Source organism: Botryllus schlosseri, chromosome 7, assembly GCF_051294905.1.
Source record: "Botryllus schlosseri isolate E-star chromosome 7, Bs_hap1, whole genome shotgun sequence".
NCBI classification, from domain to species: domain Eukaryota; kingdom Metazoa; phylum Chordata; class Ascidiacea; order Stolidobranchia; family Styelidae; genus Botryllus; species Botryllus schlosseri.
Window position 1 is genome coordinate 23,638,868 of NC_137242.1, and position 25,026 is coordinate 23,663,893.

The 25,026-nt window shown below is 41.5% G+C and overlaps 2 protein-coding genes and 1 long non-coding RNA gene across 3 annotated transcripts in view; 1 reads left to right on the forward strand and 2 right to left on the reverse strand.

Moving 5' to 3' along the window:
• Window positions 1-25,026, reverse strand: part of LOC145442848 (bystin-like) — a 360,604-nt gene that overhangs the window by 236,309 nt on the left and 99,269 nt on the right. The window lies entirely within an intron of this gene.
• Window positions 1-25,026, forward strand: part of LOC145443014 (uncharacterized) — a 301,527-nt gene that overhangs the window by 12,367 nt on the left and 264,134 nt on the right. The window lies entirely within an intron of this gene.
• On the reverse strand, window positions 6,168-9,209 carry LOC145442843 (solute carrier family 49 member A3-like). Its single transcript, XM_080320867.1, has one exon. It carries the CDS (start codon window positions 9,088-9,090, stop codon window positions 7,702-7,704), a length of 1,389 nt encoding a protein of 462 aa, XP_080176993.1. The 5' UTR covers window positions 9,091-9,209; the 3' UTR covers window positions 6,168-7,701.

Here is a 25,026-nt window from a genome sequence, read left to right on the forward strand (position 1 = left end):
TCAGTTCATAGTTATTTCTCTGTGTATATAGTCCGAATTTCATATTTGAGAATTCTCTCATCAACAGTCATAACCTTCCAGCTTCCATGCCATCAAACTAGCCATTTGTAGCATTCTGGTTGCATTTTGTTATATGACGATAAGGGGGCACGAAATTATTCTCTATAAAAAAGGGGGTGTGTCTGAAAAAGTTTGAGAACCACTGCTTCAATGTGCTCTCGTTTCTTGATATATGCTCGACTTCAGATTGTTATTGTTTTGAATCGGTATTCTGCTGGACTCTGGTTCAAGAGAATCCCGCTACGTAGTTGGCCTGCAATTTTGAAGAGTGTTTGACTCACTGCGAACGGTTGTTGAGATTGCCGACAACGTTACAGACGCATCGTTCAAAATTACTTGGAATATCGCTAAATCCTAGAAATCTGCTACAGAAGGTGCGATTTCAATAAGACATTAACATACTGTGCGAATATTTGCTGTTTCCGGAACTTAGCAGCAAAGAAAATATCACCTGACAAATTTCGAAGATACAGTCGTCTGATTCAATCGTGTCCAGACGAGTTACGTCAATGTCAGTCGGTCGCATGTTCTGAAACACGTTGCCGTGTAGACTGCTTTAACCCAACCTCGGACAAATCCTCCGACATTGCATAACTAATTATCTGGTTGAATTTTATCAGAGTGGACCTGGACATATATGCAGAGGAAATGCTGGCTTGGCAAACGTGGTGAGGGGGCCAGCGAAAAATGTTAATTTGACAAAGCTAACTCTGTAACTGTTGATGTAGGGCGCCAGGCATGGAAGGAAAAGAGAATGGTTGATTGGTTTGCTCAGAAATGGCCCCGAACGCCAGACTTCCTCTGAAATCACTCAGAGCTCAGTGTGATAATGGCCTCTGTAACGCAAAAGTTACCGTAATTTATTAATTGCTTACTCAAGCATTGAAACAGAGAGTTCGGTTCTCTGGTGGAAGGGTTTTAAGTTGCATATACCGACTTGGCAATGAATGCGATGCACGCTGCATGAAGGGATTTAATTGCGCCGCTAGAAAGATACATATTCTCACAATAAGCAGCAGCTGCAAACTTACGAACGCTGTCCATTGATGCTTTATAATGCATAAAAATGTACTAAATGCCCGTATACGAGTGGTAAATAGGCTACAGTAGCCTAAATTTAATTGTAGCCCACAAATACACGGTAATATTGTTCTGCGGCCCACAGCGTCTTTTGCTGTTAAAATGCGGCCCGTTACACAAGAGAAGTTGAGAACCCCTGGACTAGACTGAATCAGTGTTTATCAATCAGAGGTGGTCAAAGTAGTCATCGTCGCTACTCAAGTAGAAGTAGAAGTACCGCCGAAATTTCTACTCAAGTAGAAGTAGGAGTGGTGGTTCACAAGTAAGTAAGTAAGTAGGTATTCTACGCCTATTTTTGCCTACAAAACTGAAAACTGTCAAGTAGAAGTAGAAGTAGTCTAAAATCATAACTACTTGAAAAGTAGTGTGAGTAGGCAAAATCTACTTCAAGTACTTCAAAAAGTAGAAGTACTTCGTTATTGACCACCTCTGTTATCAATAGGGTGTATCTCGCAACCGAAGGTGTTCCATGCTTTTTTAAAGGGTTAATCACTCTAACGGGGTGTGACAATAAATGTGTTCTTCCTTTGCTTCAAAAAACGCTTGGAGCATCTCGGACGCAATGACGAATTTCAAACTATTCAATTATAGATAACTAGCCTCCGTATGTTAGTTAGCCTGTCTATAGTTTGATTTTCCAGAAGGCATTGTGCGCCAAGACAAAAAACCTGAATAGCGTTTTGGCCACAATGGTGAAAACTGATTGATTTTTGTCTCATCAACTGAATCAGTTACGCCAGATATTACTAGAAGCAGAGAATCAATATGACGATGTCATGTATAGACCTATATCTGTCATGTTCGATCATTGAGTCGAGCAGCTATGCTTACACGAGTGTATGAACTGAGAAATGAAATAGCAACTTTCCTCGAAAATACAAATATCGCCGATTCATAATCTTGTAATCGAAAATGGGTATCTCATCTTGCTTTCCTGGTACATTTAACGTCACATCTGAACAAATTGAACTTGCAACTTCAGGGGAAAACAACTGCATACATGAGATGTTGAGGCGCATTCAAAACAAATCTGTGACTCTGGAAATGTCAACAGTACAAAGAAAATTATGCTCACTTTCCCATACTGGAGAGAAAACCTAGTATACCAACACTACATTTGTAACTGTGATACGAAATTTAACTACTGAATATTCACCCTCTTTTCCGACATTCCTTCTCTACAAAATGAATTCTGACTATTCAGTACTCTGTTTAATGTGGACGCCAATACCATTGCCTGAAAATTTCAAATGGGCCTTTCTGAAATGCGATGCAGTAGAATTGAATGACAAATTTCATACAAAAAGCATATCGCTGCATGACTTTGACAAAGAGTACGTTCTTGAAATTGGTCTTTATCCCAGCTTGACCAGCAATGCAAAAGAAATTGCATCGATTTTTGGAAGCACGTATGCATGTGAACAATAGTTTTGAACAATGAAATTCACGAAGAGCAAGCTAAGATCACGTATTTCCGACGTCCATTGTGAATAGGGTCGGATTCTTGTTTCATCTGACTTGTTACCAGAAGTTGAAAACCTTTCACAAAGCAAGCTGCGTCAATTGTCACAATTATTCTGTGTCGTTGAAGTGTAAATAGATGTGTCTTCGGATTGGTATGATAAAGATTGCAGCAATGTAGGACAATATACCGAAGTGAGCGTAAAATATAGTACTATGAAAAAATCCGGCCCGCCAAAAGGTTGTACACCCGAAATTTGGCCCGCGACTAGCAAAAGGTTGCCGACCCCTGAGTCTAGCACCATATAATTGCAAAAAACGGTGGCATACTTTACATTTTGGCTTCATTGCAATTTTTGAAAGGCCACCGGTCCGCCAGACATTTTTTGAAATTTCACCGGTCCGCGAGGTGAGAAAGATTGAGAAACAGTGGTGGCTTTTGGGGTGGGCGAAGTGGGCGGTCGCTCGCCCCCCCCTGGTCGAAAGGGCCCCCCCTATTCGGATTATGCGCTTTTTTGAGGATAATAACGAATAAACATGGAAATCCGTGTACCAAGTAAGAATATGATTCCGTACAGATGTGTCAATCATCATCAAATCTCTGCATTTGTTAGAAGTCCCGTATCCCGATGATCATCACGTCTCTGCATGCGGTAGAATTACTTAGTCTTGATGTAGCCTATCCTTAGACACATACAATATTAGACATAGCTGAATCCAACAGCTAAACCCTACCGCGGGAGAGGGGGGTCTGGGGGGCGGAGCCCCCCAGAAGTGACGGTTAGATGCTTATAGGAGGCCCTCCGGTAAGTCTCGCCCAGCCCCCACCCCCCCCCCCCGTTCGTAAGACCACCACTGTTGAGAACCACTGGTATAACATGCGACTTCGAGTGTACACTCGTAGAAAAATCGACGGCGATGAAACCTTGGCACAAAATGATGGACGCATGTTTGCTGAAACCTTCGATATTGATGTCCAAGCGCCCCAGAATATATGCAAATACGGCATGCGGCATTTGGTCAACTTTTTCTAGGGTCACCTAGAGAGATCCGAAAAAGAAGAGCTTTTACCTAAGTCACAAAATATGAAAATATTAATTATTACGGGAAAATTTGAAATTTACCAGATTGATGGATTGACTAAAAATAAAAAAGTTCATTTTTTCGACTCGACTCTCGAAATACCCGTCTTTAGGTCGCCTATAATCGGTTTGAGTCTACCTTTTTCTTAGTCAACCTTACCGCCGGAATCCAGATATCACGTCTATTATGGCATTTTTAGTTGTCTCTATATGATAGGTTCACTCTCAAAGATAGGCCTATAAACACTGTGGCCATCGACATGGACCCAAAAATAAGGACAGTCGAAAAATTAGATTGGCATTTAAAAGCGTTTTCGTACATTTTGTGTATTTATACGAGGCGTGGCATATCATTGTCCATACTTTCGCCAGAAACAATCTGCTTCGGCGACTCCATGTTACCAGAAAGTGCTTTATTGATCTCACGACCGCTCAGTTCTAGGTTTACCTTTACTCAGGGCCAAAACAGCACTTCGTCACCACCCCCCAAATAAAAAGCAATACGTTGGTCTGGGCCCCCATAGGGTGATAAACCGAACTTCTTCACCTCGCTGTGATTGGAGGCGTAAACCGATATAGGAGAAGGCGGTACACCAAGTTCAGACAAAATCATTTTTGAGTGTATGGAGCAAGACCTCCAGTAACAATGCTTGTAGTCTTGGTCCTGGCCAAAGCAAACTCCTTGCGATGTTACAATCGGGGAATATTGCGATGGCAATCGTTAACGAGGAATGATTGCTGGTTTTTGTCAGCATGGAATGCCACAGATATCCTCAGCAGCAGCTGACACACCAGTGTTTTGGGGTATCAATATAAGTTGAAATAGCGGTCTTTTTCATATGGCCTCCAGGTCAATGTCACAATTGCAGATATTGCAACACAGATACCAGAGAAAAGTGATCGAAGTTCTGTAGTTGTTGAAAATAAGACAAAATAAGGACGCAAATCGAAAACAAGGACATTTCTTAGAAATAAGGACAGTTGAGTTTTCTAAGACGTGGCTCTTCAAAATAGGGACAAATCTTAGATATAAGGACGGTATGGCAACCCTGCCTATAAAGGAGGACGAATTGCAAAAAAGGAAGACATTAATTTTGGGCGTCCTCAGGGGACATTTTAGATTTCTTGAAAAAGGAGGAGATAGGCTATGTGGAAACCCTAATTTTCCATGAAATACTGGTGAACTCAATATGCACTTTTTGCCTTTTCGGAAGTGGGTGTCAATGTCAGCGACCCGACCAGAAACAGCACCATTGTCAGGTGGGTATAATGAAGGGATACCGTGTCCTCTTGTTTCAAGAATTGTAAAATGTCCTCCGAGGATGCGCAAATGTTCTCTTTTTCGTAATTTGTCCTGCTTTTTAAAGCTTTGAGAGTTATACGACAGTGAAAAGACATCTAAAAATGCCATAATAGACGTGAAAACTGGTTTTCCGGCCAAATTACTCGTTTCCTTGTGCGCTATTGTAACTGGTAAGTTGAAGGCTACCAAGTGTCCTCTTTTCGGATCTCAAAATAATCTGGTGTCTTCCTATATAATGTGGCCGCGACACTTGATGTCTTGAGGATTATTTAATCAATGGCGAAGTATTTCTTACTAAAGCTCTGAACATTTGTTCGAATTGAGCTGGATGATAGCCTACACGCATTTTTCACTCTCAATTTTGAATTGTTTTGCGGGCCGGATGCGACAAAGGGGCGTATGTTTGACACCACCGTCGGCTATACATTGTCTTTTACGCCAGTTTATGCATCCTGCTATTCATCATAACAAGCACCGCTTATCCATCTCACGTAAACGTTTCACCGCACTCTATCCGTGCGCAGATATCGGCAAATTCGAGACCAGATCTTGAAGGCAGAGAAATCAACAGATTCCGGCCGCAGTTAGAACGCGCTATCCGTGAAAACAGTCCCTGCATTTTTCTGTCCCTCGTCACTTTTATTCAGGCGAGGTCCAATACTCCTATACTGAAAGTTGTAAATAGCTAAAAATAGGTCAACAAGTATGGTGAAGCGGAAGTAATGAAAAATAGATTTACTTGAGTACGTACTACAAGTAGAGAAAATCCACTAGAATACTAAAAGTAGAAGTACAACCTCTGTACATAAACAATACTGTTTGTTCAGCGTGTTAAAGGACACTGTTATCGTCAAACTAGCAAGAGCTTCTTGGAGGTACAGAACTTCAATATACAATTAAATAGTATATTCATATTGAAATGAACCCGAATATTTTCGGCTGACACTCGTCAGGGGTAATCGTCAGCAACTAGTAGAGAATTGGAAAGAACATTGTATATCATTGTATATATTTTGTGATACGATTGTTGATATACAATGTTCTTTCCAATTCTCTACTAGTTGCTGACGATTACCCCTGACGAGTGTCAGCCGAAAATATTCGGGTTCATTTCAATATGAATATACTATTTAATTCAAACTAGCAAGTTCTCTCGGAGCACTGGTTGAAAAAATACTGCATAATTTGGTGAATATATTAAACAATAAAAGCATCCAAATGAAGTTTGTCATAATATAATTGCGAAATATGGTTCATAGCATTCGTAATACGGTATCGAAGAATACAGTACATGGTTCCTAAGAACCCTGCTTGGGAGCACGGATTAAACACCCTTGCTGTATGTTCACTTCAAACGATCATTTACCTCAGGGAACTAGCTAGTCCCTTTATAAAATTGGGCTCACTGTGACACAAAATAAGCAGATGTACATGCATACAAGGTACAACACACATGCATAGTATACAGAGCGAAATGCATTCGTGTGCATGTGCATAGGGTGTTGAGAAAAATCGTTCAAGCGTGCGGCATTCAAATTATGTAAATAAAATCCAAGACAAATAGGCCTACAAAATATTTATAAATACATCAATCACAACATGACTGATAAACATTTAAAAAAAACAATATTAGATTCTTAGCGCATTTTTTGGCAATTTGATATGTAGCTAAATCACAGTAATTGCAAGCTTTGAGATGACATTTAGCTATACACAGTACCATACTCCACAGATTCATGTTATATCATTTACAAGTTTAGCTCAAAATGAAATAGCAACTAACGGGCTGCTTACCGTGTTGCATATGTGACACAGCTATGATGAAATATATCTAGAGGTAGTCAGCATTGCTAACACTGAAGTAGAAGTTCTTCAGTAGATTTATACTTGAATAGTAGTAGTAGTAGCGATTTACAGGCCATGTGAAAATTACATCAATTGAGACGCATAAATTAAGGGCGGAGATCATAAAGTTAGTTCATCCAAAAGGCTGATCAACTGGTTAAAACTGTCAATCATGGCAACCTGCTTCGCTCGATTAAAAGCTTCACCAGACAACTTGGGATAATACTCCCGTAAAATTTTATCCAAGTTCAAGCGTCACGATTAACAGTGTAAATCAGACGATTAGCAGATAAGCTGACTTTATGATCTACACACCAAGATTTCGACTGTATTCAAGCAAGTAGTTTTGAAGATTAGATTTGGTCAAGGGTTCACACAAATTTGGCAGTAAATCAGTAATGGCTATTTTTGAAATCTCAAGATGCATATTTGCGACTAACAGAAATTGACTAATGACGCCACAAATTGGTAAAATTTATGAAAATACATTCAGTAGACACTGCAATGGCTATTGCTATTTCACGAGGTGACATCATGATTTCACACATAAAATTGATGCATTTCCACTGTCTACTTTTTAAAATGTTCTAGTGTAAAAGTAAGCAGTTTTGTCTAAAAACTGCTCAGTAAAAGTGGTAGAAGTAATTCGTTACAAGGAATATCACAGTCAGCGAATGATTATTATTACCATGGCCACAAAAATGATGTTCATACATATCCTATGTGGAGACGCATGATCAATGATCATCAAAACATGAGGAAACAATGAATCATATAAACGATGATCACGTTTGTCATAACGTAAACTTATAGACACCTCCACAACAACTGCAGTAGATCAAGTGATAAGTCAAATAAAGACTCCAAATCTTATTGAAATGATGGCACAATCGAATTCTCAGCATCAAGACGCCTGTATCTTGTAAGAAATGTCAACACAAAAACCAACATGATCACAATTGCCAGTCCAGTCATAATGTACAGCGGTATAGCCATGTCATAAATGGCTAAAGCAGAATCACTAGAGTTGCACACCTCTCCCGGAAAGTCAGAGGGTAGTTCTTTTCCAAGTGAGCTGAACAGAACTAGTAGCAAAATCCCTTGTAGCTGACCGACCATCATCAGAATACCGGAACTTGTAGCTTCACCGACAGGATAAGTGGTTTCTACACACAGTTCATTTCCGATCGGATAAACCGGCAATGCAAAAAATCCAAACATTCCCAACGACACAGCAATAGGTGCTGCCAGATCACGATAGCTGTACATTACAGCAAAGACAATCACTGCCAACGTGGCCAATGCCAAACAGATCTTAGTGATCTCAGTATGCTTCTTTATTTTATCTGCTATGACACATGCAAGAATTGCACCCACTATGCCTCCCCCGATCAACGCAGAATTGCAAACGACACCCGCAAAATAGCTATCATAACCCCACGGGCAAAGTATCTGTGACAACACAGTTGACAGTGCAGTGAAAAGTCCGATCCCACATCCTATTGCGCAAACAAGCAGCCAGTATGCTTTATTCTTCAACAATGATTTGATGCTGATAAGAAATGATTGAGATGGTGTATCAGCGCTTGCAGAAGGTGGGGTTGGTGGCTTACTGCGACAAACCCCAATCGTCGCCATTGCTGCCGCAAGAACTGTTGGTACACTCTCGATACAAAGCATAAAGAGAATCTTATCCTTTTCAGGTACCAGGACAGGGGAGAGTATTCCAGTGAGCATGATACCCAAAAGGTTGCTCATAGTTGCAATCATGTTGGCAGTGGCTCTCTCATCGTCAGGAAACCATACCGCAGCTAGCTTTGTAGACGCGAAAAGGAAAAATGGTTGAGCAAATGCGACTAATGAAGAACCAATAAAGACCAGTGGCACTCTGGCTTCTTCTTGAACCTCAGGAAGTGCACTTACAATTCTAATACCAGAACCGATGAAGTTCAACCAGGCGCTGAAGATGATTGAAAGTCTCAAGTTGAACGTATCCAAAATCCACATAGCACATAGTCCAGCAGGCACTAAGGCGATCATAAAAACAGCCGATATCATGTTAATAACGGACACGTTTGTTCGGTAAAAGTCTGCGGCTTTGTACGCAATCGGTGCAAATGAAAGCCATTGTACGGCGCCCGACAAGTTGAGGACTGAAAGTGTTGCTAGGATGTACCATCGTCTTTTGTACGATACGTAAGTAGGAATGTCACCAATAATTTGATAACTTTGGCTGGATTCATTTTCGTTTCGGTCCATTTTCAAATCTTAGTTCCTATATCATTTTGCCTATTCTGTAGAAAGAGAAAGGAAACACTTTGTTATCAATTTTCATAAGCACCAGAGTCCGTAAGATAATGTCTTAAGAGTAGCCTAAGTAAAAATAGGTAGAAAATATCTTTAACACAGGCAGGCGCGTAGCCAGCCGAAAAATATGGGAGGGGTTTGAAATGAAGAGGGCGGGGTTTCGATTTTTATAGCATCAATTCATTAGGGTAAAGTAATGCGTAAATGACGATTATACAATCGCCTCGCGTTGACGAACTTACGCGTATGATAAGCTTGCCAACGTGTCCGGAAGTGCTGTTAATTAGCGAGTCCCTAATCTCTCGCGAACAATTGAATACGCGAGCTTTCTCAACGCGTATTACGCGCATATCAACGCATATTACGTAACCTCGGCGACGATTTGCACAAGTCAAAATGTCCGAGTTGTTATGGAATCTGTTCTATAATGGCACCGATTTCAGGTGGTTCAATTTCAAACCTTTCTCATCTTTTATAACTCAAGCATCGACACACATCTTCCGATGGTTATGTTCAAGTATTAGCGAAAATCAATCAAGTATGTACGGGTACGCACCGTCGCACGTACATGTTTGAGGTCGATTGCGGACATTCCATGTCATTCAGTTTAGCGATGTCATTATTTAATCATAATCGCAAATCTGCATACAAGCCATCGAGAGATAGGAGCCAAAGCATGCTAGGCTTGAGACGCGATCGTTAGGCTAGCGATGATATCTTTCGTATCAGGTATATTGCGGATGCGATTGTTATGTAAGCCAACGATGATATGGTGCGGGACAGGCAAAGCAGATGCGATTGTGCAGGCGATGGTATAGTTCGCACCGGGCCTATTGCAGATGCGGTTCTTCAAGCCAGTAGAACTAGGCTTGTTAGAGACGTGATAAATCAGGCTAGCAACGATTGCCGAGCGCGCGCCAATCGATGACTTAATTTCGCAATCATCTCAGCGAGATCGATTCTCGTTAGTTTTTGCCGTGCTGGGTGCAATCGTTCCTAGCCTGATTTATGACGTCTCTAACAAGCCTAGTTCTACTGGCTTGAAGAACCGCATCTGCAATAGGCTCGGCCAATTGGCCGCGCGCAAGCCTGGCCTAGCTGTGTTAAAGGATTTTGGCGTAGATTGAAGAATGCCGTTTGAATACAGTGTTCTTCAGATAACCTGTTGCTATTTCTTGTTCTTTGTTGATATTAAGCCGTCAAATTGTAGATCAAAGTTGCGTTGCGGTGTATCGGTGAATGCGTGAGATTAACCATCCAATTGTTGACGCATGGACCTATTAGAGTTCTAGATTTGATGAGATCGCGGACCACGCGACAATTATGAATTACGCGTCGCCAGTAAGGTGAATACTGCAATACATCCGATATTATTAACACTGATTACGCGCGTTCGGAAAAGCGACGCGACGACTTGTAGCTACACTGTGTCCTGTGACTGTGACTAGTGACTACATTATACGATATAACGACCTTGTCTCCCTTGCACGCACGTGAAAAAAAACCCTCTCTCGTCTACTGTGCACACGAGAGAAGACGCGAGAAAAAGGCCATCATATGTATCGGTCATATCATTGCGAAAGAGCGTGCTACAAATTAGCTAGTGCTACCGACCGACGAAATATTGAAATGCATCGAGAGGGGTTTCGCGTTTCAAAAGTGGGGGGTTCCGACCCCCGAAACCCCCCCTCTGGCTACGCGCCTGAACACAGGTAACTTATTGGTGCCATGGTTCAGAAATTGAAAACAGCTGTCAAAAGAATGTTATCTTAGTTCGAGACGCACCATACTGACTTATTAATGAGTGCACATAAGTTATTTAGCAGAGATCTGAGCTATGGCTCACTTATTATGGGTTACCTTATAATTCCCGGTGTACCGGTAGTGGTAAAGTCAACTCGGGATTGGCATCCACTTGAAAAAATTATTTCAGGCTATTTTACACATCAGAATAATACAACTGCATTCTTCCCCAATGTGGATTACGAATTTCTCCAACACTACAATAGCAAGTTGCTTCACACTGTTGACCTTCATAACATATGGTTAGCCTGATATTTAACTCATAAATAAGTGAAATAATAAAAATGATTTAGATACCAGTACCACGGTACTAGTAGATGTGTTGAAACATCTCTCTCACTCACGTTATTGACATCGAGATAAGCGAAACAACGAAGAAACTCAAATCAAAAAGTGTTGATTACAATAGACTCTCTGTAAATCATAAGTACAGACCTTTTATACCTCTACTGCTGTAGGGGTGTATATAAATATGCAATGTCAGCATATACTTTGGAAATTGCATCGGTTTTAATCAGAGTTGTAACCCCGTCACAAGGCTCCGAGTCACAAGTCAATCTCGCTTTCATGGTTCTGACTCGAGTCAAGTCGAGTCATTTTCAATTCCCCACCCAGTCAAGTCCGAGTCCAAGTCAGCGAGCAGAGGGTCGAGTCCGATTCATGGTATTATGACTCGAGTCCGAGTCCAAGTCCTTGCGTTGACTGTGCACTGCGCACAGTGTCCAGTTAAAGTCTTGTTAAACCCCCTTTTATACCTTTGTTAAGTGATATCGAATGGTTCGCATATATAATGTACTAATTCTCCACGCTTTTAGCAGTTTCTGGTCGCATTTTGAAGTTCCAGTACCAATAGATGAAATCTCAATAGTGTGGTTACTTTACTATTCTACGAAGTTACAATGAAATGTTGGTCTTCAATGAGGGCAGCAGCAAAGGCCTCGGCCGAATCCTGGGACTTCCATTGGCAGTTCTCAGCAGGGCAGTTCAGTTGGGCATCCTTTTAATAAGGCTGTATCAGAGCGTTAGCCATAAACAAACATCTATGTTCACCTTTATTGAATAAGCTTATCAAAGGATGACTAGGATTTGTAGAGAGAAAATAGCATAGTTATCTAATTATACTACTGCCGAATTTCTTCACATTTCACAATCACATACTACTGGTTTGCCGGTTTTAAAGTAGCCAAAGTTTGAAATATTATGGTAAAAGTCCTGCAGATGGTGGCAGAATTTTTGTGATAGTAGTTGATAGTAGATCATGAACTCGATATCAAGTCAAAAAGCATTCAAAATTAGGTTGTAAATTACAAAATCGGTATAAAATCTGGTGTTTTATTTCTCTTAATTAATGGACTTGAGCATGAGAATAAAGTTGAAGTAAATTTGTTGGACAATCTGGAAAGGTAACTCAAACTGCAACCGGCGGTTAAAAGGTAAGGACGTAGTTCATTTTTGTCCTTGATGTTTTTGCGGCATATACACCGACTCATGCTGCACATGCACACGATCTGTGCATATGCAAACCATGAGTGCATGATGTGCATATGCCGCTGGACAATGAAGGTGCAGATATAGCCTTGTAAGGCTTTCTAAGTCTTGCACCACCCCTCCATCGGCTCGATTCTATCCCAGTAATGCTTGAGCGCCAAGCAGGGAAGTCATGGATACCAGTGTTACTAATCAGGTCTTTGGTCTGACACGGCCGAGGATCGAACCCACGACCTACCGATCAAGAAGCCGGACGCCCCACCATTACGCAATCTTGTCGGTTAGGATTAACTATCCGTCACCTCTAACTAACTTAGTCAACTGACAGCCTAAAACTCCTAACTAAACTTGCTGCTGACAGACTGTAAAAGTATAATACTCTGGGGTCGCAAGAAAAGTTACTATTCAAAGATAGAATTACTACAGAATCTAGCAATTAGATACATTAGCAGCATTTAAGAACGGGGTAAGTGTGAGATGACATGGGATCTTCGTAACTTTAACTACACTGCTACACTGCTACAGGACCTTTGCAATATTGAGGTTGCAAAACCAATGAGACCGTAACGAGGGGAACTCCCAAGCTTGTTAGTAACTTACTCACGCCCTCTAACGTCGTGCACACAGCATCGTCCACTAGTATATCCAAAATTTGGAACATCTTTAAAAAGCTGTGTTGTAATGTCTCATTCTAGGGAATATTTATACAAAACATCAATGAGCCTGCAAGAAGCTTACATGAAAGCCGTTAAGAGTTGGAACAAAGCGTTAGAAGGTCGCATCCGATGAGTGGGCGTGCCACGGACCATAGAATGACGAGAAGACTAGTAATCGCATGATCACGGCTCTTGATTAGCTATTCCGTTATGCGTCAATGATCACGAAAGCGGCAGTGTTCTGATAGGGATATCTGGATATCCCTGGTTTAGATTAGGTGCCCAATAAGTCTGCTAACGGCGGTCATCATGTAAGCGCATTGTAGGTTAGTTGGCAGATAGTGATTTAAGATTCATTCAGGACATATTGAGTTCTGAAATACATAAACAAACAACAGCTGTTTCACGAATTGTTTTAGAACATATGACTGGTTTATAGTGAAGAAAACCCTAAATTCCTTGTTTTCATCGAAGCAGAGCAAAGAAACACGCGGAGAAATATTGCAAGGGCGCTTATGCAAGTGGCGACCGAATTACTCGTTTCAGAAGATATCGAACATCATTTAATACGAATGTAGAGCACACAATACTTTGTCTGATCTTAGTGGGCTCCCCGCTCCAGCCGTGTTACCGGTATATATTTGAAGTTTGATGAATGCTCTTGGAAATGGTTAAATCAGCCGTTTATGCTTGGCACTTATCAGTTTCTTTCAGTAAAATGAATTCACCCGTAAATGCTGTCAAAGACCGCAATGATGCCGCAGAAAGACGAGTAATGGTAAGAACAGACTAAGCTAGTTTGACCAGCAGAAAGAGCTTATTTAGCTTAGCTTAGCTTGTAGCTTAGCCTGTCCTGAATGAATCTTTAATCATTATTGGCTGCATCACCACTAATGCTTGAATGAAACATGACCTGACATGGATATAAAAAAGAGCTAAAATACATTGAAGCGGTGCACTTCTTCAGAGCTCTAATGTTAGCTACCTGTTCAGCCCGCATATCATCTTGTGAGCAGGGCTTTGGAGCCGGAGCCCGGAGCCGGAGCACCGGAGCCGTTCATTTTTGCTGGAGCTGGAGCCGGAGCCGGAGCTCTACGTAAAATTCAGCCGCAGCCGGATCCGAAGCCGGAGCCAGTTATTTTAGGGGTAGCTCCGACTCCGACGTATTTCTTAAGATGCTTTTATATATGCAACAACCTATCTGCAAAGTTCACATAATTCAATATCAGGCCTTCGCGAAATTAAGAATTTTTTCCTCTTTGGCTCTACCTTTTCCGACTAACCATGTTACTGGGGATTTAAGAGCAATGAGTGCCGAACCTCGGTATGCGAAATATGCCGGTGAATATTGTGGGTATTCGGCATACCCGCAATTTCATCATCAGCACAACCTTGTTGGCCAATTGTATACGGTTCGAAAATAATGATCACTATGTATTACGCGAAATCGGAGAGAGGATTTCGTTGCACATTTCGATATGACGAGCACGAGCCGAGAAATTATATCTTATCGTTGCTTTGAATCGGATGAGCAAATACTCGTTCTTTCGTGATAGTTCTTTTATCGGGCCGCGAAATTGGACAGTGTTATTGAGTATGCAATTATGTGCATGCTAATTGGAATTCATTACTGCGCATCGTCGTCATTCACTCCAGTAACGATCTTCGAGCGTAAATAGGGGATGGCAAAAGAGCAGCCCGAAACGCCATGGTATTTTATGTTGGAGATAAATTACTGATTTGATACGCGATTTCCAATTTGTAATCATCTGTTCCGTTAATTCATTCTTGATGTCTGCTTGATACTCTAGTATTCCCGGATTATCGCGCACTTTGACTTGTAAATGTTCAATGTGCATACTGCATAGTTTAATTCGTTATGGGCATGGTGCAATGTGCATGGCACAGTGTTTAATTCGATTATTCGATTTGTTTCAACCGGAAAATAATATATTCAGATAAACATGATCGGCACCGGATGGACTGGTAACGAGAGCACCAATATCGAACGTCAACCCATAGGCCATTTGGTACAAGTCGAAATTCTATTGATCACGTCGTAATATCCGCGCATATTGCTCTTACTACAGTTACAGACAAATAATCGCACATTAAAAAATTGAATTGAGCTGTATGGCTTAATGTTAGCGAGTACAGTGCCAGTGTTAAAACGCCGCATCAGAATTTTAATGCTGTACACAGCAATAGCACGGAGTAAAGTGCGTTCTGGTGCAAATATGATGTTATCGACATTTGACAAGTATTCATCATGTCGTCACAAGCCGGTACGGCGGCACCTATATGTGTTCGTTGCTGCACCCGATGTTACTGACGGCAGACAGATTCTAGATTACTATATAGATAACTAACCTACGGGTAAATTAGTACTCTATATAGACCGGGGGTGGCCCACCTTTTCGGTTGAAGGGCTACATGAAATTGACGAACGAGTGCGCTGCCCATAGCCGCGCCAGGAACGTAAAATGTTCAAAGTTAATAATATTATTACTTGGGTATATTGCTAGTCGACTGTATACCGCCCCCTGGACACAGTTTGCAAGGACAGGACTATTCGGCATCTGGACATATCGATATCGAATATTTCAGTAACATACGACAATCATTTTGTGCCTACATTTCATCCCCGACGATCTTTTTGCGAGCGCAAACGCGAAAATACTTTCTCTCGTAATTACGAATATAGTTAAACTCGTCCGGCTAAATCAGGTGTTTTTTCATTTTCAGGGAGGGAGGGTAGGCTACAAAAAAGAAATCGTGTGACAACTAAACACGTGAAGCGTGAAGAAAAATTTTACTATTATTTAGTTTATTGTAATGTACGACGATGTACTAAAAATGTGACTGTATGGACCCTGGATCTGCCAATGCGTCGAAAATGATATTTTAGTCATCAACATCCCAAGTGCCGCTGGCAGACTAATCATATTTTGGTGGGCCTTGCAAGTTGGTAATCTGAGCAATTCAATTTCGATAATATAACAAAATGTCGATGATATAATGGGAAATTAGCTCGCGGGCTACTCAAATCCTTCTCGCGGGCCACATATGGCCCGTAGGTCGCGGGTTGCCCACCCCTGATATAGACAGACATCTCCAATAGTTTTCAGAGCCGGAGCCGGAGCTGGAGCCGGAGCAGTGGTAATAATGCGGCTCCGGAGCTGGAGCCGGAGCTAATCTATGATAAAAGACAGCTCCGGAGCCGGAGCTGGAACAATGCAAATTTACGGCTGCTCCAAAGCCCTGCTTGTGAGCCTGCAGAATTTTGTCCAGAGTCCATCTCACATGGTTTGTTGCACCAGTTTAGCGATGGCTAATATAATTTACCTGCACCCAGAAAAGCAGGAGTACTGACTGCTGAAGTCATCATCTCCACCAGCTCTACCGCTAACTGTGATCATGTGGGCCGAGAGAGGATAGAAATTGTATAGTGATATGTGGAAGAACCAATTTTATTCACAAAATTTAACATCCAGATGCACAATACATATTCTAGCGATTTTGGTGTATTCTATATCACGAATTGGGCTTGGATCCAGCGCACCTGACCATAAGCTAAATCAGAACCCAATTTTATTTCTGATAACGTTGTGTCTTTAGTATGCGCTCTACCCATATGCTTTACAGTCATACCACAAAAGCATCAGCTCTAACAGCTAAACGCATTCACCAGTTACAATTTAGAGACATATTCTGATAGGTGTGCCAGGTCCGGTCCCAGTCAGAATCTAGCATCGGTGTATGGATGGTAAGACGCAACTATTAAAATCATAGTATAATTCGGATTATTGCCGTTGTTTAAACTTGGAAGTTTCAGCACCTAATAAACTCATTCCGAGTCAAGAAACTTAATTTTTCTCAGGCGTATTCGCCCCCCTTCAGATTGTTTCACAACCCCAAGAGTGCGCTCCCCCAGTTTGAGAATCACTGTTCTACATCGTTTCAAATCATTTTTTAAAAGAGAAACCAGTGTCGTAATGTCTAAGTCATACGACTCGACTCGAGTCGCGATTCTTGGTGTCTCGACTTGACACGAGTCATTTTCTCGAAATACGGAAAATGACTCGATTCGACTTGAGTCAATCTGTGTATTGACTCGACTTGTACTCGCATCAATGAGCATGACTCGGACCAAGTCATATGACTCGGGACTCGGGCGGTCATCAAGTCCAACATTTTATCGTAATTTAGAAGAATAGTAAAGTGACCACACTATTATCGGTATTTCGTCTATATTAGTACGGGTGAAAATGCAACCGGAAACTGTTAAAAGTGAGGCAAATTATAATTCTATGAATGCAAAGTACTCGGTATCACCAAGTAGAATGATAAAAAGTGAGTTTTACAAGACTTTAACTCGAGACTAGACAGGTAATACATCGACTTGTACTTGACCCTCTGCTTGCCGACTTGGACTCGGACTTGACTCGGCGGTGAATAAAAATGACTCGACTTGACTCGAGTCAGAACTATAAAAGTGAGATTGAATTGTGACTCGGAACATTGCGACTTGGTTACAACCCGAGAGAAACAGTTTTCAAGTTAAGTATATCATAATTCTTATGCTCCATGGATGTAGGTAATTAGAAGATTGACTGCAGCTCCTAAGGATCATATCGCTGCAAAATATAATGTATTGTTATTCAAATGATTTTTTTATATACCCAATAATCAAAAATCGTTGGGTTAGATTTTTCATCTGAACAAGTCACACACAATGTACAATGCGATAAGACACAATGCGATGTAATGAACAGAGAGGAGGATATCGAACGACATGCAGTTGCGATCCTTTTTAGACTGACATTCACCTTGGCCTAGAGTGCCCGGTGTAACAGTTCTTTTTGATGTTGACCTTTTTGAAGCCGCGGCTCTTTTTAGTCCCTTCCATTCCTTGTGAGCGCTTTCTTTCGTCGGGTCTTTGTCTGGGCTTTTTAATCGCCGTAAGAACGGCAACGGCGGGGGAAGAGTCCATCCTCAAGATTACCAGACCACGACTGACCTATCGATCTCGCTTCGCATGACATGCCGCCCTATTTCCTGTCGCTTTCTTTTTCTATACTATCTTCTATACTTTCATTCAGTGTGCATTCATCCTCTTTACATCGCCTAGGCCAAGGTGGGTGTCAGATTCCATAGACATCTCCTTGTAGTTTCGACATCTTCCTGTCTTTTCATTGTATCGCATTTTTTGTGGTGTATTGAACTGATAAAATTGCTAATAAACCAATGATGATGATGATACAGGAGCCCAGATGAACCTCAGACGGGAAGCGAACCGGAGCCGCCCGATTCGTAGGGGCCTACGTCTACCACGAGGGGTTACAAACGAAGCACCGCAGTACCGCAGCAACAAATGCAGCGAGAAATTAAACACTAATTCGGCAGATTTGTTAAAAATGTGTAACGAGTTAGGCTACACTTTGGTAATATCCAAAACGGGTTGGTTAACATATGCAAATCTCGAACCCTACAGGCTAATGAGTGGCAAATCGGCGTGTGAAGTCAAGAGAGTACTTATTCATCAGGGTGGTTCTTTGCCAAAGCATGGTTTTGACCTCAAAATTGACTCGTTATTTTGTATTTCAACTCACCCATATTTCTCATACCTCAAGTCCGAGTCAAATCAGATCATTTTAGGACATTTGAATCAAGTCGAGTCATGACCAGAGTCGTCCCAACACTGCGTTAACTACTGTCTGTAATGCACGCGCGTTAAACAAGTAATATGTAAATACTTTTCACAATTTATTATAATTATTAGCCTACAAATTGTCCAATGCCGTTTCATACCAGCCCTAAAAATTGTCGAATGATCTATGGACTCAATTGTACGCTGAAGGAAAACGCAAATTGTTAGGCAGAGTTAATATCATGTCCCTGCTCAATGAAGGTTTTTCTTTATTTGTGTGCCAGCACAATGAGGTTGCAAATGAGAATGGGCATGTTGTCTCTCGGATGCACTAAAGTTATTTGATTTCTTGAATTGCCCTTCATTCTTAGCAGCGAAGAGAATGAAAGCTCTTTCAATACTGCTGGGTAGTTTTGGATCTAATTGATAATACGGGTTCGATCGATACCATTTTAATCGAGCATTTTGGCACCGTAAGATGAAGCATACGAATACTCCCACGGCACACCGAGCGAGATAGTGTAATGGTTATGCGTCCGGCTTCTCGAGCGGTAGGTCGTGGGTTCGATCCCCTGCCGGGTCATGCCAAAGACTCGGAAATTGGTATGCGCAGTTCTACCGCCGTCAAATCATTTCGATGGTACAGGCGAAAAAGAATATCATCTCTCTCTCTCACATCGGTTGAAAACCATTGCTCTGGGATAGCTGTATTTCTTCACAACCTTTTTCAGTTCGCGACCCACTTTTCATCCAAATTTCATTGTGCATCATATACGATGTGTGTCAAAACGAATGAAAGCGTGATTCAGCGCGCTATGCGCCGTTGTTGCTTTGTGGTATCCATGGTGATTTTGGACTGCGATGGTCATTTAGACTATGATTGTTACGCGGATGAGATGGAGAGTACGAGCCGATCTATAAATATACGCACAAGATTTGCAATGAGATTATGGAATCGACCTCGGTCCGACTCGAACCCGCAACCGATTGGTCTTGCAGCTGTGAATCACAACGCTGTCTCGCAATGCACAATGCGTCGTATGAGTAACGAGATAAACTGGATGCCGACAAGTTGCGCGATAATTCAGGAATACGAGTGTATGAATGAGCAAGGAATTAATTCACGCAACAGATGATTACAAACAAGAAAGCGCGTATCGTTTACGTTGAGCATAATGAGGTTCTGAGTAGCTTGCGTCGAGGCAATTTGTTCGTTATAAGTATAACACCAAATCGGACTGGATTGCTACATTCCCCTACCAACGTAAGCAAAGCATTTGGAGGAAGGAATCAATTCCAATTCTCCGGCATACACAATAACACACTGTCCAATGTCGCGCTCCAATCAAAATGATCGTCACGGAAAACTGGACAACGAATTATTGCGAGAACGTGGCGCTTATGGGCGCAGAGACACCTCATCTCAGAGGAAGAGAACGTGTATTTGCTCATGTAGTCACGAGAAGATAAAGGTACTTGACATATTCAATAGGAAACTGTAACATTTATAAATCCTTCGCGACCCACCGGTTGGGAAGGACTGAGCTAGAGGTATAGTGTGACCACTATGAAGTCTCATTCAAGTCAGAATAAGCCATTTGATCGCCTCATCACAATATTTTTCGTGCACCCCTTGTCCCACTACCCACTGTTGTGACGAGCTATTGCACATATGGTGCAGCTGAGTGCTGAGCTGATTCTAATTGACTTGTCTCGTTGTAAGTAAAACATAATCACACCCTATGAATTGATGCACGTTATAAAATCATATTGATTAGGCGGAAACGCATGATTAGGAAATGATGAACCGCATGATGAGGTAATGATGAGCCGAATTAATTATCATGTGATCAGTCGTAATGTCAATTGTTATATCTACAGTAGGCCTACACCCAGAACAACAGCTCCTCCTCGCCAGCTCATCCGTGTAAGCGGTGTCTTATAAAAGCCTAGAAGTGGGCTGTGCTACAAGTCGGCATCTACGGAATAAAAATGAGAAACTTGGCCTGGTGTAAATGACCATGGTAGTCGACAAACACTATGAATACTACAAACAACAGCTGATCAAATCGTGCCTCAAATCAAGGTATCTAATCTTCTTGAATTGGTGGTGCATGCCAGTATTGTCGAGATCCTTACGTCTGCATCTTGTGGAAAATGTGAACATAAAATCCAGCATAATCATAATTGTATCTTCGGTCGTGACATAACTGTTACAGTAGAACGAACAGCACATCGCCCCTTGGAAAGTCAGATGGAAGCCTCTTTACGAAGTACATATATAGACGTACAGAACTTCCATATACAATTGAATAGTATACTCATATTGAAATATACCCGAATAACAGCATGTCTCGAGAATTGCTAGTGCACGCGCATCACGCTCAGAGGTCATCCTTTTATTTAACACGTGATGGATAATTCTATTTGTGGGAAAAATTATCGAGAAATCAGATTTTGCGTCGCTCGGAGAGGCCGTTAATTCATTCAGATGTGAGCCTTATTATCAAAATACGCCAACCTAGACTTTGCCAATGTAAGGAGTTCGTGTATAACAGTGGCTCCCAACCTTTTTCGACTCATCGCCCCCTTATCAAGCTTGCCATAAATTTTCGTCCCCCGATATTTACGGATTCGAAAAAGAGGACATATCTATATTGGAAATTTATTTAATTACCTCTGATAGCTGATGAATTGACTAAAAAAGGTCATTTATCCGAGTAAGTGCTCGGAACACCGGTTTTCGCGTCTGCTTTCTGTTGAGTTGACCTTTTTTAGTCAACTTTCTCGTCATATCCCGAATAAGCAGTCTTCCAGTGCATTTTCCCGTGATTACACTCCGTGAATCTCTCTACAATTGCATGCTGGCAGAATGTTTCCTCACATGCAAACAACTTCAACCTGCATGAGTTATGGAGTCTCTGACAGATGTTTTCTGTTTTGGGGTTGTAAAATAAATTTCGATCGATGCATTCATTTTTCTTTGTAACATTCAACACGAACAGACCTGCAATAATTTTTAATGTGAAGTGCGGGGATTGTACAAGGCTATATGACGGCACATATTTTTATTCACTACCATCCTCGGGTGGACTTTTTTCAATTCAAATACATAATTCATGCAGTTGAGGCCAATGATACCATAACCAAATCAAGCAAAATAGTTGGACTATCTTGTCATGCAACAACACAAACAAGCCTATACACACATGGACGCTATATTTAATAATTACCTGTGATGGTCTACCGCTAAAATGAGCTATTTGGAAGTCAAAATCTCGATTTACGGACAATGTGTATGTACCCTCAAATTTGTAATTGTGCTTAAATCGAAACGTGCTTTCATGGCAACATTTGAGGTATTATTTATTCTATCTTCTCGACGGTTGCGACCAAACCTTCTTTTTTGGCTTTCTGTAGCTTAGATTACTTTCGTTGCAAGGAAAGATGGAACATTTCAGTTTTTGAGCGTATGTCTCATAGGTTCCCAGGTCGTGTTCCTTCCAACCCACCGGGTGGGGCCGATGATATGTCCGAGCAACATATTTTTAACGTTCATAAATATTTTTTCAATTGGTGAATATTCATGTAGGCTATATTTTATAAATATCTGGTAGGTAGAGCTTGTATCAAAGTGTTGAGCCAGCAAAAGATCTGCTCTTATCGGCTGAAGATTTGGGGGTCAGAGATCATTTTGCCATTCTTGATCCATCGGTACCACATCTAGCCTACATCTCACAGGACGTTCTAACATTTCGCCCCATCGCCCTCCAGTCGCACCCTTTGGTGTTTTCTCTCCCTTATTTCTCAAAATGGCCCCCGGGGGAAAGCTGCTTACAATTACCCCTGACAAGCATTTGGGTTTATTCCAGCATGAATATACCATTCCATTACTGTTGTTGTTGTTGTTGTTAATATTGTAATATATCGTGATCGGCTACTATCAATGATATATATCATTGGCTACTATGGACTTTTACACCAGGTCTGAAAGAGTCTGATAAATCCATTAGCGTTACAATTGTCTACCGGCGAGGATAATAAATTCAGCCACTGGTAGTAAAATCCGTGGATCTGATAACAGTTTTGTGAGCTGAAACGGTATGCCTAGATTCACCGCTGTTGTCTTCAAGTGATCGCGGTTGGTCGGATAGCATTGGCAGTCAATTAAAAGCGCTCGACCGTCTCGTCGATATCGCACGTATCGCATAAACCCAGGGCCGTAACAGCACTTTGTCAGCCCCTCCAAAACGTTGGTCTTGGGCCCCCCATATGATGATAAACCGGACTTCTGGGGGGCTTCGCCCCCAGACCCCTCTCAGGTTATACGCTGTTTATCGCTACTTATCATCTACATTGGGACCGTTACCTGAGTCAGCTTTTCTCGCCTGCGCGCGCGAGGCGCGAAAAATTCATGATTGAATCGGTCAATATTATGGGGAATTGCATACATATTTCTATCGAATTTTATCCTCTCTCTGTTCACGTTATCAAATTTACAGGTAGAGCAGATTGAGGTGTGTTTGAAAAGGTAGAACCCCTCAATAACAATTAAACATCTTCGGGCGTATACCCGTTGGCAGGAACGAAACTGCACTTCGTCACGCCCCCCAAAAAACTTGGGTCTTGGGCTCCCATAGGGTGATAAACCTACCCCCAATCACGTTGTTCGCTTTTGCCACGTAATTAGTCGTACTGTTTAGTGCATGAGCCAGCGTTAAGTGCGAAAAGTTTCGATATAATTCATGATAAAATCGGTCAATAAGATCGGAAATAGCATAGGCCTATATATGTTGCTATCAATTTATTGTCCTCTCTGCTCATGTAATCAGATTTATGGGTAGAGCTGAGTGAGGTGTTATGGAAACTGTAGGGCCCGTTGGTATGACTCCGTAACATGATGTTATTTCGTGACCTCCTGTCTGCTATATCAAAAATATAGAATCGCCCAAACGTAGGCTACTAAACTAAAAGACGCACACGATTTCAAATTGGTATTTCTTCACTGGCATATAATTTTTCCCTGTCTTGTGAGGTTCAGATTGCCAAGACAGGAACATTCGGCGCCGGTCATTTAGGTGCCTAATTAAACCTATATGTATTTTGTATACATAACGAAGTTTTCTGTCAGCATGAGGGTAGTCCTTTCGGTCAAGGTTTTCTCGTTGTCGATCGTTCTAGCACACTTCTTGGAGTCGCATGTTACATGGCCTAAAACTTTATATGTCTTGGTGCAGGGCTGTGGAGTCGGTAAATTTTACCAACAACTCCGGCTCCGACTCCGACTCCACACATTTTAAACATACCGACCCCGACTCCGACTCCCGAGTTTTTAAACGTACCGACTCCGACTCCGACTCCAACAGTATTACCAATTTACTTCGAAAGTTGCCACACTGTCGGTTAATGACTATCATACAATCAATACACATATGCAAGCATATAATTAACGGTGGCATGCAAAATTGTTTCATTGTGACACAGCTCGAATTACTATGCACTACGCCAGTGCTTTTCAACCTTTTTGAGCTTCATTCGCACTTTTGTTGTAAAATAAATTTCATTCGCACAAACTAATCGAAAATTATTGTTATACAAAATGAAGATGAAGTTCCATAACAACATTTTGTTCAAAAATTCAACAAATTGGCTACTATGTAGCTTAAGGTATCACGTGTCTCATTAAAATGGAAACTTTTCCCCCTCGTTTTGATTTCAACTTTTGCACTAAAACCCTTCTCGGCCAGAAAAGTTGTTGCGTTTTGCACAAGAGCGTCAACTAGTGCTTGGATGGCCAGGTCTTAAAATATTTACTGCACTCCCATCCAAAATACAGCGTAATTTCCGCGAGAGAAAAATGCTTGCTGGCGAAAATCGTTTTTGAGAGCTGACACTATATAAGGTCCCGGAGGCCCCAGTTTGTCGAAAGGGTGAAAAATCCACATGTTTGTGAGGCTTTTGCCTTGTGTCTTGGAACATAAGGTGCAAAACGGTCGAGGAGAGTAGGCACATTAGAGCTCGCTAATTTATGATACGTTGCTTCAACTTCTGTATCGCGAGTATATGAGAAGAGCAAATAAACTCACGATACTGTGTGATCTGCTCTTTAGCTCAATCTAACTTGAGAATTCATAACAGTTTAATATTGGTAAAGTAGCTTTTAGACTACAACCCAAATCTGAGTTTTTGGGGCATCTCGCGACCCGAGCCTCACCCATGAAAAGGAATTCATTTTAACATTACAGTTGTATGCTACGATTTACGGACATGTATGACATACAGAACGCGATC

Excerpts from the sequence above, each read along its gene's own strand:
- LOC145442843 (XM_080320867.1), bottom strand. The coding sequence starts at position 9,090 with ATGGACCGAAACGAAAATGAATCCAGCCAAAGTTATCAAATTATTGGT.